The sequence below is a fragment of the Saccostrea cucullata genome, unplaced genomic scaffold (assembly GCF_032062105.1).
Source record: "Saccostrea cucullata isolate Sc308-1 unplaced genomic scaffold, CSIRO_AGI_Scuc_v1 ctg626, whole genome shotgun sequence".
NCBI classification, from domain to species: domain Eukaryota; kingdom Metazoa; phylum Mollusca; class Bivalvia; order Ostreida; family Ostreidae; genus Saccostrea; species Saccostrea cuccullata.
In genome coordinates this window covers 209,860-225,200 of record NW_026931150.1, presented here as the reverse complement: position 1 = coordinate 225,200, position 15,341 = coordinate 209,860, and the positions used below count along the sequence as shown (strand labels likewise).

Genomic DNA, 15,341 nt, shown 5'->3' with positions numbered 1-15,341 from the left:
CAGGATTCTTTCAGCCGTTCTAGTTACCCTTTGCATTTTGCTTGAAGCAACGGACTAAAAAATTATTCACAAATGTGTCCAGCCAGGAACAGGACATTTAAAAAATAAATGTAAAGGTTTCTAGTTTTTTAAATAACTGGATTTAATTCAGTTGGTTTTCACAAAGTTTTTAAAACCACATATCCTGTAATATTGTTATTTTTTAAATTCATATTAACGTTACACTTGACTTTTATTGGCAAATATGTCAAATTTTTCCTTTTTTACATACTCTTACCATGTAAGTACTTATTGACTCTATACCTTCTCTGCGCAAATTGCATCCTATATTTTCATCTGACACCGTAGTTACTAACTAGCAGCGCCATCCAGAAAACTTATTGTTTGTTTCGTTTGCAAATCAATTTTACCGACCTTGATCATTGCGGAAGTCTTAAAACAGAGATTTTTTTTAATTTATAACCTTAACTTTTGACCTCAAAATCTATAGGGAATTTCCTTGCGGCACAGGGATTTGTTGTATAAAATTTCACTCATGAAAAAAACCCAAAGGCTTCTTGAGGTATCATTATGATAGGATTTTAAAAAATACATATCAATGACTTGTTACGAAAGGCGGTGTGATTTTTTTTCCTGTATATCTTGAGTACACTGTACAGTTACATAACGATTAATGCTGACCTTCCATTAACACTATCACACAGTCTTGAACAACTTTTCAATGACATTCCCTTTCGACTTATAAAATTACCTGAGAGATCCAATTAACTGATAAATAATCTACAGGTGTATTTCATATTAGCGGATATTCAGGTAGCATGAAAGGTGAGACTTGTATAGACCAATTAGTTGAACTTATTGTACTTCAACATAACTGTATCTATATTTAATGTGATCTGCAGTTAGACGTCAAACTGATTGCCACAAAAATAAATTTTCTCTTTTTTCTAAAATGGATATCATATTTCAAGTCAGGATTCTTTCAGCCGTTCTAGTTACCCTTTGCATTTTGCTTGAAGCAACGGACTAAAAAAATTATTCACAAATGTGTCCAGCCAGGAACAGGACATTTGGGAAATATTGATAAATGTAAAGGTTTCTAGTTTTTTAAATAACTGGATTTAATTCAGTTGGTTTTCACGCTTTTAAAACCACATATCCTGTAATATTGTTATTTTTTAAATTCATATTAACGTTACACTTGACTTTTATTGGCAAATATGAATAAGTTTTTCCTTTGTTTACATACTCTTACGATGTAAGTACTTATTGTCTCTATACCTTCTCTGCGCCCATTGCAGTCCTGTATCCCTCATCTGACACCGTAGTTACTAAGTAGCAGAAAAATTAACGTTTGATTCGTTTGCAAATCAATTTTATCGATAAACGGTAGTCTGATCTTCAGGTTCCGAAAATCAGGCATTGTGTAATTGAAAATGTTTAACAAATGAAAATGTGTTTTTACACAAAGCTATTCAACAGACCTCATCTATAAAGTTAATCATATTGCATGATGTAGACATTGGCGTCGGAAGCAAATTGGAAGTGGGGAGGGGAGTTAATTCAAAGAGAAAATTGATTTCAAACCTGATAAAAAATTGATACCAAAAAAGGAAAATGACTATTGTCAAATCCTGAAAATCCTATATCGTGGAGGGGGGATGGGGGTAATTTTTTTTTTATCAGTGTCATCTTTTTTTTTTTAGGTCACCTGAGTCACTTAGGTGACCTATTGCCATCCGTGTTTGTCCGTCGTTCGTCGTGTGTTAACATTTGAACATTTTCAGCTTCTTCTCTGAAACCGCTATAACAAATTCAACCAAATTTTGTATACAGCATCTGTGGGTGAAGGGGAACAAAATTTGTGAATTTCATGGTCCCTGCCCCCCTGGGGCCTGAGGGGTGGGGCCAAAACCACTAAAATTAATGCAATCTTTAAAAATCTTCTTCTTTACTCCTGGACATCAAGCAGTCAAACTGTTTGCATGATTGTAATCAGCAATGAGTCCTCTACCAAAATTGTGAAATTCATGGCCCTGGGGTCAGGGGTTTTAGTGCTAGGGCGGGGCTAAATAAGTAGGTAGTGAAAACGTATTATTTCTTTTAAAATCTTCTTCTCTGCTCCTATGTATTAAATAAACCAACTAAGTACATAGTTATGATGAGCAAGAGTGCCTCTACCAAAATTGTGAATTTTATGGCCCCAGGGTCAGGGGTTCTGGTGTTAGGGCGGGACTCTATTGATTATATAGTGAAAATACATGAATTCTTTGAAAATCTTCTTCTCTGCTCCTGGGTATTAAATAAACTAACTAAGTGAATAGTTATGATGAGCAAGAGTCCTTATACTAAAATTGTGAATTTTATGGCCCCAGGGTCAGGATTTCTGGTGTTAGGGCGGGGTTCTATAGATTATATAGTGAAAATACATGAACTCTTTGAAAATCTTCTTCTCTGCTCCTGGGCATTAAATAAACTAATTAAGTACATAGTTTTGATGAGCAAGAGTGCCTCTACCAAAATTGTGATTTTTATGGCCCCAGGGTCAGGGGTTCTTGTTTTAGGGTGGGGCTCTAGTGATTATATAGTGAAATGCATGAATTCTTTGAACATCTTATCCTTTGCTCCTGGTTAATATACTAATGATCTAATTACATATTTAAGGCCAGGATTTAATTTATTTTCAGTTTTACAAACCCTCCGCTCAAGGTTTTTGATTTTTATGAAAAAAATATTAATAAGAAAATTTTTCTCTCCGATGTCAAATTTGAGTCGGGATCGAGATTTCAAATTTACGAACTCGCACTTCCGGTTTTACGATGAAACGGCGGGTAAATAAAGCTAGATCTGAGAAGATAGCTTGGTTTTGTGTAAAATTCATCGATAAGAGTGCCATTCAAAACGTTTCACCCGTTCAAAGGACAAATAAAATGCTGACGACTTTGTTGCACAATGACATGCTGGTGAGATAATTATGTATTCGTTTCAAAAGTATCTGTCTGTAAATTATTTTCCTCCCCCAGGTTTTAAACTGCCTGTGGTAGCTATTGCATATTGCCAGCGACATTGTTTAGGTCTCTGTCATAGCTTACAGTCTAAACATCATTCTTCAGAAAAGGGTTGCTTATGCATCAGATGTAATGAATAAAACTATGGGAGAAGTTAAGTCCATTTGAGGAAGAAATAAACAATAACCTGAAGAAATATAAAATAATTCAACTATTAAAAGGCAAGAATATACAAATATATACAGGCATGTAGTTTCATTTGTATCAGCCAGAAAAATTATTTTACACTTAATTGAAAAAATATTCACCCTACTCCCCAATACTCTCTGTCTGTTTTATGATAGGAATTATAATTTTAGGCATCAAGTAAATTTTAGAACAATGTCTACACATTCACCTAACACATATTAAAAAAATGAAGATATATTGAAAGACTTTTAAAGAATTGATTATTTGAAATATATTTTGATCAACATCACAAAATTTATATAACTTGCCCAAACTGGATGATGATGAAATAAGCAATTAAATGTTCTACTTTCCTATTTGTAAGCATTATGTGTCCAGTGGTAAGGAGCCTATTAGGATAGCATAAAAAAGAATGTACAAATGTTAATAATTGATTTATCAAATTTTTTTTTTATTTCCTTCTCCTTCGGGACTTTTTTATTCTCATGTTCATAACTAAACCTAAACATAAAAAAATGCTGGCCTTATAATGAAGAAAGGAGCCTCTTTCAAAATAGATAATTTCAGGGCCGCTGGGTCAGGGGTACCAGGGGGTACTTTGACTAAAAATAAATTAATGCTTTGAAATCTGCCCTTTGATAAACAATGGTGCCTCTTTCAAAATTTGTGAATTTCATGGCTTTTGGATTAAAACACGAACCAAATACAATCGCTGGAAAGTTGTTACATGATACTCAGGTGACCTATAAGGCCCGTGGGCCTCTTGTTCCAAAACACTACCACCTTGACTACACTGCAACATGCTTGTTGAAACGGGGGCTAAACCTATGCCCCAATCTTCAATGCCTATTATGTTTATCTTTGGAAAAAAAAATTAAGTTGGGGGGGGGGGGGGGGGGGGGGGGGGCTAAGTCCCGGTTCCGACGCCTATGTTATATATGGACAAACACATGTACATTTTAGAAATAAAAATCATACATATCCAGGCTTTTGAAGAAAACTGTATGGTTTTAATATATATATTATACGTACTTATTTAAAGTTCTTAAAGTTTCTCAAAACGATGATGGATCTGCAATTTAATCCTAGCACCTGAATATATACCTATAGAAGGTCGTATGCTGTAAAAAGGCAATTTTTAGGTTTACTCAATAAGCTTGGTAACATAATGCGTAAATTGAGATGCCACATTCTGTCTGAGCCACTGGATTCTAACCAAGAAAACAACTGTAATGCGTTTATCACCCTTTATTCACCGTATGTTACAACGGGTAACGCGTGGGAGTCGCTAAAAAGTATGGGGGAGGCGTTTTCAGCGTATGGGGGAGTAGATTTTTACCGCTTCAGAGTGGGTGTAGGTCACGTCTATTTCGGTATTTGTAAGATGTATTTACTTAAAACAAATATCTCACGGAAGACAGCAATTGTTAAGCTTAGTACTGTTCATTTTTCCAGCTATCATGTACGTCTGGTATTCTCAAATACTTCGAAACTATTCGACAAAACGTTGATCGAGTGGTCAAAACATGCATCATTTGCACAATATAGACTTGCATAGGGCTTCTGACAGTTAAAACAGCAAAGGCAAATGTTTATCTTTGATATGCAATAATTAAAACTTGACTAGACTTTATAAAAATTAATAGTTAAGACATTTTCTATGCTTCATTGCAATCCAAGATTGTTTATTTCTTGAGTTTCTCGTGAACAAAATTCTCGTTTAACAGTAATAATGCTTGCTTGTTTTTGAACTCTTGTATATTTGATTTATAAATCTTTTCTTAATCGAACACAAAATTCACGGTTTTCTGAAGCAGGATAGGAGAAGACGAGTGGATCGCTTTGCTCGGGACTTTTTCTGGTGATCTTTGCTGTGAAATAGCGGCGCCTTATCCACGGAGTTATCATCTTTGCTTGTAAAGTCATCAAACACTAGTAGCTCTTGAGAGGGGAATGCTTTAACTGTCAGTTCTTTTTCGTTAATACCCCAGCCTGTTTGTGAGTTTTAAAAGTTACAGAATTTTGCAAATGTCCATCAAGATATAGAAATAGATTTTTAAAAAGTTCTTATTAACATTACAATTAAGTTTTAAAAAAAATAAATTTTAATACTGTCGATTTATGCACAATTCTGTGAAATGGATGTGCATTTGGTTTGTTTGTCAAAATAAACTTGCTTACCAAATTTTTTCTCCGTACCCACGCTTTTCTTTAAAAAAGATAAAAATTAAGTAGTGAATTGTCAGAGATTTAAGCCAGATTTTTTGCGATTCGGTAAGCAGGGAGAATTGATTTACCTTTTTTGAAAATACATTCCTCATTAGTCGATTCAGCTTAGTTGTTTTCTTCCGATTGACCATATCTAAAGATGAGAAAAAGCATAAAAACTACAGAAAATGACAATTTAAAAAATATTATCATCCCACTTAAACATAAAAGAACTGTAGAAAATGACATCGTCAGAAAAATATCATCATACCACTGAAACATCAAAGAACTGTAGAAAATGACATCGTCAGAAAAATGTCATCATATCATTGAAACATCAAAGAACTGTTAACAATGACATCGTCAGAAAAATGTCATCATACCATTGAAACATCAAAGAATTGTAGAAAATGACATCGTCAGAAATATATCATCATACTATACTGAAACCTTTGATGGATAAAAAAAACTTTATAAATCATGACATCATCAGAAAAAGTCACCAATATGCCACTGAAACATTAGAACCTATCAAACCAAAAAGCGCAAAACTTGCGAGATTTCACCGCGCGGCCCGCGGATGTTCAAGTTGTTAAACCCTGCACACATCAGTTAATGAGCGGGCTAACAATACTGATGAATTGGTTTTGCAATTGCTTTCTAACATTTCTACTCTGAATTTTTCTGGATTATAATTTTTTTTTGTTATACCTTTAAAAATGTGTTCCTATACAATTCTATACGAAAAAAGTCTAACATTTTGAATGTTTTGCTGAGCGGGCTTAAAAAAATCAATGTTGGACCGCTGAGTGAGATGTTGGACCGCTTACGTCATAGAATGGGCGGAGCTTAATCTCATTTTCATTCGTTGGTGTTAAACAGTGACAGATCTGATGTTACATCACGGAATACCGTATAAATGCATGCATGCATGTAAAAAAAAAAATAAAATAAATTAAAATTAAATGGTAAACATCAAAACATTTAGAAAGTGACATGCGTTTTGTCAGAGAATTGCCTTCGGTCTAACGGCCTCAGGCAGACAGTTTGGTTCTTGGGTCCGACAAATATCATCATACCATTGAAACAGTCAATAAATGTATGATACTTTTTCATAGATATACAACAAAATTTCTACTTTTCTTGAGTTTTAAGGATAAAGTATATGTTGTGAAAGTGCAAGCCAAAGGGTGTGTCAATCATGCAAACACGACCTGAAATTCGTAGTTTCAATAATTTCCAAATAAAACAACCCTTTTTATAATTCAATTTCCATGTGAAATAGAATTGCTAATGCAACACATAAGTCATAATATTATACAGACAATTTGAGAAAATATTAGCTTCACATCTGTGTTTAATTAAGCCCTTAAAACATACACGGAAAAGTATGTATAATATTTTTGCGTCCGATTTGATGCTTTGCATCAATTTAACTTGTAATTTCTTCGTTTTGTTTTTTAAATTAAATGTTCAATATGAAATTAGTTGTACCTTTTGGGTCTGACAACAAACTACATGTATCTTTCTCTCCTGGTGAAACTGGAAAAGATCTGACAACCTGGTCATTCAAAGACGAGGAATCTTCATCTTCACTATCCAAATGTACTGGAACTAGTGCACTGAAAACATAAATTTGTCACGTTGACCAGATTTGAAGTCATTTTCTTCCATTCAGTTAGTCAATACATAATTTGACTATCTGTTTCCTCAACATTACCAGAACTTTGACTTGTGACTGGTCATTTTGTTTATATTTATTGGCGGGAAGAAAAATATCATCATACCATTTTCCTCCCAGGAAAACACGAAGTGATGGTAAAAATTGTTGTTTTCTTGTTTTAGACAAATAATTCTATAAAAAACTTATTCAAAAAATGTTCTACAGAGAAATAATGTTGAAATAAACAAAGTATCATATTTTTCCTCAATAATTGTTGTATTTTACATTATTATGATACATGTAGGTTAGGATGTGGGTTGATTGTGTTCAAGAAAAATTTCATATTCAATTAATGCAAAAAGCTCAAAATGAACTTGGTCTAAAATTCAACGATTATTACATAGGTATTATTCTTTTACAACTCACAGTATGGCATGGACTCTCAACTACCACTGAATGGACAAACAAATCAAAATACAATGCATTGTTACCGTATAAAATGAAAACCACATTATACACAGAAAAATATCATCATCCAAATGAATTACGTACAACTTATATTTTCAGTATAATGGTGATTTATGAACTTGTTATTTTTTAACATTTTATTTTATAAAAGAAAATACAATGTGCCCTTATGTAACATGTACTAGACTCTCCATCAACTGGCCTGCTTTACCAAATATTAGCGTATTATTCAATAATACATGTATATGTTAAAGGCATTTAAAATAAAATCACAATGGTTTGTGTTAACCCATTTCTGCACACATCAGATGAATGATTTCATTCACTTGTGCCATGTTTGCTAAGGTAAACGTAATTTTTTAGTCATTTTAATTGTTTAAACAATTGCTTTTTTCTTATTAATACTGCATAAATAGCTACTCTAAATTTATATCTTGATTTCCTTTCATATATTTTTTTCATTACTTTACTTTTGCCATCAAGCAACTTAAATACAGCAAAATTATAAAGACTATTCTTCATTGCAGTTTGTAATGATAAAGTATAAATATATTCCTTGAGGTTGGAAAACAAAGCAACAACTGAAAGGGTGTGTCAATCATGAGAGACACGTTTCCTGAAGTTATTTCTTTGTAGTTTCAATCATTTACAAACAGTAAAACTAATTTGCTTGAAAATATATAAATATCTATGTATGCTGTATATGTAGGTGTCTGTCTGTTTTAAATTTTTACAATGTCTTTATCCAAATCTTATGAAAATGATCAGTTTATTATTTGTGTTTATTTGGTGCCCATATTTATGAAATTTTATAATAAATAGTTCAAATTTTAGTTGTATAATTGTATATTTTGTATCTGAAGGGCATTGATGCGTGATAATCAAAATGATTTGACGCGCATGTCATCAATTTAATATCTTGCCTAGAAATATAACTAATTGACAGTCATTTTGATTTGAAATGATAATCATTAAATGTTCAATTATGAAATTACAGTTGTAAAATCGTTATAGTGTACTCATGGTGACTTTCAACAAACTATCAGTTAGTATCTTTCTCTCCTGGTGAAACTGAGCTCAACACATCGTCCAATTGACTAACTGCACCCTCATCTGGAGGACAATCAATCTGATTATTTTTTTAGGTCATGGTGACTAACTTAAATTTTCAGTGTGACGTCAGCTCACGAAAGAGGTGTTCCGAGGGAATGCTAACGTTAACATTCTTCTTTGTACGATGGAGTGGTATTTCATCTTCATGTGTCTACAATGCACATATAAAATGTTTTGACCAAGCTATTGTTTTACAGTAAATATGTATATCTTGGAAGAGAGTGATTGATTGATATTGTTATTTAACGCTCCTAGTAAGATGAGAGGTCAAGATCTAATAAATAAAAGGTACCTACAAATTTGAGAAACGACTTTTTGAAAATTTGAAAAAAGAATAGATTTTTTACAGATAAAGCTTGAAAAAATAATATGTATCGAAGCATAACAAAAAGACCCCAAAACATTTTGAATTGAAAAATGGAAAATTTAGGAAGTCGGAATAATTTTTTTCTTTATCTCAGAAAAGGGAATTGTATCATTATTGCCTGCAGTCTCTCTAAAAATATTCTTGGTCTCTCTCTCTCATTTTTAAAGCGATATTAACTTGATTTAAAGTATTGGAGTTTCTTTTGACATTTTTTTTTCAAATTTTAAAAACAAGAATACTTCAATTATGACGTCATAATGCATCTTCACAAAGTATCAAAGTTTTCACTGTAAACCTGGGGGAGGTTATTATATGTACTTAAAATTTTATGAAGGTTATAGCACCAAAATGACAATCTTAGCTCATTTACTAGATCTTGACCCTAAGGGCCACTTTTAAGCGTGCGAATGCATGTTTCTGTTATAATAATCCGACTCAAAATAAAATTTTCTGATTCTGATTCTGACCTAAGGTTCTTGGCAAAAATATACTTCTAAGTATTTAAAAAAGAATGAAAATCAAATGTTGATGCAAATGTTTTTTTTCGTTTCACCCCAAGGACTCAGATACACATCTAATTTACTTTGCTCTTTTACTTTGTTTCATATGGAATACAATGTCTATGAATGTTAACTATACCGTTTGAACTGAAGTTTTCAAGACACCATCCACCAAGGATTCTACGGCAGCTTCCGTAATTGCATTGCTGTTTCTGGTTTTCTCTGCCATTTCTTACTCTGTTTTGTCTTTGAGCTTGACAACAAATATTTCTCTATGACGTCACAATGTAGATGACGTCACAATGTGAAAAAACATCGTGACCAAAAAAGAAAAGAGAGAAATTCATTCATGATGTGTCTTTATTCAAAATATAATATAAATTCATGAACATAAGTGTACATTGCATGGTCCATTTTTGTCCATTTCTGTGCTACAACAGTATGCGCAGTTTAAGAGATCTCGTTTACCTAAGACTGCGCCCAGGTGGTGTGATCTTCCAGTTCTTAGAGAACCGAGTGATGCCATAATGTTACAAATCTGAAAAGTAGGGAAAATATACATATTAATCATTGTTAATAACGCCAGTATACATGTATCATTATTTTGATCAATCTATTGTATTTGTATTTCGTTTTAGGGGAAAATATTTGTCAATTATTAAAACTTGTATCATATATCATTTGATAATGATAACTATTTGATTACCGCTTTTTTCCGACAACCAGCGGAGTAAGACAGAGATAAATGTGAAGTAGTTCTTTTCTCCAAGTAACATTCCTGTAAATAGAAACAACGAGATACAATCCATTAAAGCATATACTTAAAGGAACAAACACCAGAACGCAAGATTAGATTTCTGCTCTTTAACTTTTTCTTTTCTTGAATGAATAATGAAAAAATAAGACCATACTATAATTTTACATTTCAGATATAATGTTGTATTTTTCCTTTTGATATAAACAAAAATATTTTAATATAGAAAAAAGATATTGCGAATTAATCCATGGTGAGACTGTTTGGACTGAAAGGTGTTATATTTGTCACAGGAAAATGAAGGTGGTTTTGGAAGCGAAGAAAAAAAAGTTTAAAAATGATGTCTATGAGTTCTTAAAAAAATTGTCAAATTTTAGCAAATTACCTTCAAATATTTTGATCACACAAATTTTAATTGTCGGCAATAAAATACCTGTTGGTTTTACCTCATCATCACCACATTTGATCGTGGTCTGTTGACAGTCCCGCACTGAAGCCGAGTTTGTACAACTCATACACTCCAATCCCGCTTTAGCGGTCTGGATTTCTGAAGAAAAGATAAAACACATAAAATAAAATAACATAAAAAATAATACAGTCTTTCTTTAAATTTAAAATAATGATCCAATCCATCTAATGGGAACATCTTTTTTTGAATATGTTATTGTAATAAATTATGTAAGATAATAGTAAATAACTAGAGGTACTGTGGGTTATGACCTCACTAAATGACAACCCCCCACCTCCCATATGGTTATAATGGCAAATCCATGTTTTGCTCTGGGAAGCCGAAATAAGTTCAGATCAAAGAGAAAAATAGGAATGTGCAATAGCATTATGTAATAAAAAAAACTGAAAGTATCATTAAATTTTATTCCGCGGTATAGGAGGAGTTGCGGATATGAGATGGGTACCCTTCAATACTATAGAAAGAATGGCAGTGTCCATGTTTTGCTCTGGGAACCCCAAAATATGTGTTGGATCAAAAAGTAAAAGAGTGGGTGCACAATGACATTATGTTACAAAGATTCTGTGAAAATGTCATTAAATTTCATTCAGTGGTGAAAGAGAAGTTATAGATAAATGATGGGTACCCAAATGCGTAACAGACCGACGGATATCCCGATCATTATACTAGTATACCCTCCCAATTTTCAAGCGGGGGTATATTAAAAACATTTTTTAAATACCTGAAATCACTATCAACGTCACAAGCATAAAGTCTGAAAGGAAAACAAAAACATTTTAAGAAACTTTAAAAACATCTAACTCAGGATACCTCCAAAAACTTTAATTTCTTTTATGTACATTACCTGTGACCATTCCTTGCAATGCCAGGGACAACGTGTTGACTCAGGACATCTAGCATTGCGAGAATGGAAGAGACAAGGCTTTGAAATTTTTCTTTTTTCCAATCCTGCATACCTTTTGGAATTTCTTTTGATATTTGACCTCATGACCTTGATCTTGAAGACTGATGAAGTTTTAATCTTTGTCATAACTTTTGTATGGTGGACAGACAAGACATGACACACAAACGACTTTACAAAAATATGCCCTAAGAAATTGCATTTCAAACCTTTAAGATACCGGAAATGGGGGAGCATAACTCTTTGAATTTGCTTTGTTGCTGACAGTATCGCAGAGACCAATAACATACTATATTTGTTTTTACGTAATAACTAATTAAATATACAAAAATTTCTTTTTGTGTATATAGTGGTTACGTAAAATCAAATACACTGTATAGATCTAAGTGTGCTACAGACCCCGTGGACAATATTTCAAATTGTAGCATAGTTTTTGAATAGGACTACTTTTTTTCTTTTAAAAATGGAGTTATGATACAGAAATACAGGTTTATTTTAATGGATATAATAATACAGGAATGTGTACTTACGCCGAGGCCATTGTGCCATCTCTGTTTCTTATCAGGACCAAGGTCCCATGCCAAGAATCGGTGCTTTTAATAAACATGAATATGCACTGAGATACACCTGTAAGTGACCTTAAGAGCCTGTAAGCTCTTCTTAACCAAATATACAGCCAAATCACAAGTACTTTTTCTTTATTCAAGTCCATTCCAGTAAACAAAAATCTATTAAAAGAGACCCATCCCTTCCAGGAATCATTTATCATCTTCAAGAAAAAATTTCCAGTATACACATGTACCTGATATTTTTTTTACTATGGGTACTTTATAAATTATAATAATATTTTGACCCATTTAATACCTGAATTTTATTTAACATTAACCATATGTCAGGGGGAGACCGGTGTTTCAAGGTCAATGCACACTAGTGTGTTTCGTAAAGCGTTGGTCGTGATTAGTAAACTTTCAGTGAGTTGTGGAGCGGGGGTCGTATAGATACTTAGATACCTAGTGAAAGTTACTCATCAATTCTAAATTTACTAATCTTATCTAGTAAATATACCAATATCTGGTAAAACTACTATTAAAGTAGTGATTGTATGGACAGTGAATCTACTAGTTTTCTTCGTGACATTAACTAGTTATTTTTTTACAGTGTGTGCAACAGATTTTTTTCACCTTCTTTATAAGAGATCTTCCTTTTATAATTTGGAACTTAAAATCTGCAAGAAGGATATGTAACAGAAGCTTAAGTCTTCATAAATCTGCTACCGTGTTAGTCCGAAATATCTGACGTTTTCCTGGTATTTTCACGATTTTGAAATTTTACGTGCCCTGAAAAGTTTGGGAAAGTGAAAAAGCTTGGGAAACGTCGGATATTTCGGACTCCTACAGTGTAGGGGTAGCATTTGAAAAATCTTCAATTTCAATTTTTTGGTTACCATTTGGCAACATTACTTGTCAAAATGGAAAACGGTACACAGAACAATGCATCTTATTGTACTTTATAAAACAGATGTTACAAATCCATACCTAAAGTGTAAAAGGCATTGGCATTTTAGTTGAAACAGAAATACGCATGAACAATAAACACCTTTCTAATTTATAATACACAAGCTCTGGGACCCGTTTTACATAAGAACTTACGACTAAGACCCAAACCTTGAGTGGATTGAAAAATTTTGTTAAATTAATGATTTTCTTTGAATTTATGGGAATAAATATATCTTACAAAATTTTTTTCAGAAGATAAAAACTATTTCCAAATCTATGTAAAATAGAAAGCTATGAGCGAAATTAAATTTTGGTCTTAGTCTTAAGTTCTTTTGTAAAACGGGCCCCTGGTCTTTGATCACTTGAGCTAAAAATGAGGAGTGTAAAGAGTTTCAGAATCTAGGAACAAGGTCTTACTTGTGAAACTTTACCACATTTCTTCCATTATCTCCTTCCAGTTTCAGAAATAATTTTAAAATACATCAATACAACACATCAGAAATAGTATTGAAGTTCAACAAAAAAAATACCGATTATTAATTTCATGGTCCTAAGTCAAGTTTATGATTTAAGATTTAGTTCTTGGTGGTGTTTCTTCACAGGATAAAGAACCAGTCACTCCATTATCATACTTTACATTACAAACATAAAGGGTAAATGGTAAATTGTTTTAAAAGAATTTCATACCAGGGTCAATTTATTTTTTTTTTAAATGACATGAGTCAAAAGAATAGAAATCACCTTTTATGTATCTTAAGGTATCGATCCATATTAGCCCCAGACTCAATGGAACTGAATGCATAATAGATATGTATGGGCTGATTAATCAGTGCAGTTAGAACTATTTTTCATCTTTTAGTATCAGAATGTAAGAGTGGGACATGTCCTAATTTATGACCTTTTCCTGCCCTTGACGAGTTATTCCCCTTTAATTTTATTCAATAAAATTAATTTTTAAAAAAATTTCTTTCTAATTGTTTTTCTGTTCCCAATGATCAAACACATCTTTCCACCACAACATTTTTTTGATATTTGAAGTATTTATTTTTTATCATAAAAAACTTACTTCCTTCCATAGACTTCAATGCAATCTTCAATAATTAATTTCGGCTTAGGCAATAAAATTTTTGAAAATTTCTCTTGGTAAATCCCTTTCTACTCTAAAATGCTTTTAAATAATATTAGGATATTTTACAAACAATTGATATTTAAGGTTAGAAACTTTGGTCCTAATATGGGTCGTATACCTTAAATCCTTAATAAACTACATGAATTTGGAGAAAATGAATCAATTTTTGCATGTAATTTTCAAATTAAATTCTTGATATTTCAATCTGACAGTTTTATATGATCAAATATAGAAGCTAACATGAAAGCATATGTAAGATTTGTATCATTGTTCCGGTGTTGTCTGATATCTGAAGACACACTCATTACAAGGTACTCTGTATATTACATACTCAGTGTCACAACTGAAAATTTATCATCTACAACAAATATTGAGAGAAAATTGCATAAAATTTTAATGTTTGGCAATTACCGGTAATATAATTGATTACAAAATTCAATAACTTGTAGCTTTTAAATGTAAAAGCATGTGATGAACAAATTCAATAAATTAAAAAAAGATATATGATGAACAAATTCAATAAAATAAAAAAAGTAATCAAACAAAATAGACCTATTTATTTGTATAAAAAATCATACTCCGAAGTCAATGTAAAATCAATAAGGATAAGAGAAACTATGTTCACTGGTATATAAATAACAGTTCATATAAACAATGTGATATTGTCTGAACAAGATAGTCAACAATAAGTCTTAATGGAAGATTTCTTAAAATCCCTATGCATATTAAATAAAGTGCATTTACAATGCTAAAAACCAAGAAAAATTGGGGATGCACAAATCTAAATGGTTCATAAAAAAGATTTGAAGATATATTTTATTGTAATTAAGCATCATTTGATTGTATATGATTGTACATGTAATCAAATTCCAAAAAATAAGTACATAAATATACACAGAATAAAAAAAAAACTTTCTCTTTTGTTCAAATAGACTGACATTAGGCAAAGCATTATAAGGATATTTGTACTTTTATCACTTAAAAATTTTTTTTTATACATGTAATACAATTTTACATATGAGCAACAGAAATACGCAAGTGAGTTAAGGCTAATATGGTTTTTATTATGTAAATGA

At 32.0% G+C, this 15,341-nt stretch overlaps 2 protein-coding genes across 2 annotated transcripts; both read right to left on the bottom strand.

The window, feature by feature from the left end:
* Positions 1–4,798: 4,798 nt before the first annotated feature.
* Positions 4,799–9,775, bottom strand: LOC134231595 (uncharacterized). The gene is made up of 6 exons (XM_062713576.1): positions 9,656–9,775; positions 8,715–8,800; positions 6,900–7,027; positions 5,495–5,559; positions 5,379–5,406; positions 4,799–5,189 (listed from the first exon to the last, which is right to left on the bottom strand). The coding sequence occupies exons 1-6, from the start codon at positions 9,743–9,745 to the stop codon at positions 4,996–4,998; spliced, it is 591 nt and encodes a 196-aa protein (XP_062569560.1). The 5' UTR covers positions 9,746–9,775; the 3' UTR covers positions 4,799–4,995.
* Positions 9,776–9,858: 83 nt separating this feature from the next.
* LOC134231594 (uncharacterized) lies at positions 9,859–12,264 on the bottom strand. The gene is made up of 5 exons (XM_062713575.1): positions 12,171–12,264; positions 11,461–11,493; positions 10,717–10,817; positions 10,223–10,294; positions 9,859–10,054 (listed from the first exon to the last, which is right to left on the bottom strand). The coding sequence occupies exons 1-5, from the start codon at positions 12,187–12,189 to the stop codon at positions 9,899–9,901; spliced, it is 381 nt and encodes a 126-aa protein (XP_062569559.1). The 5' UTR covers positions 12,190–12,264; the 3' UTR covers positions 9,859–9,898.
* Positions 12,265–15,341: the final 3,077 nt, after the last annotated feature.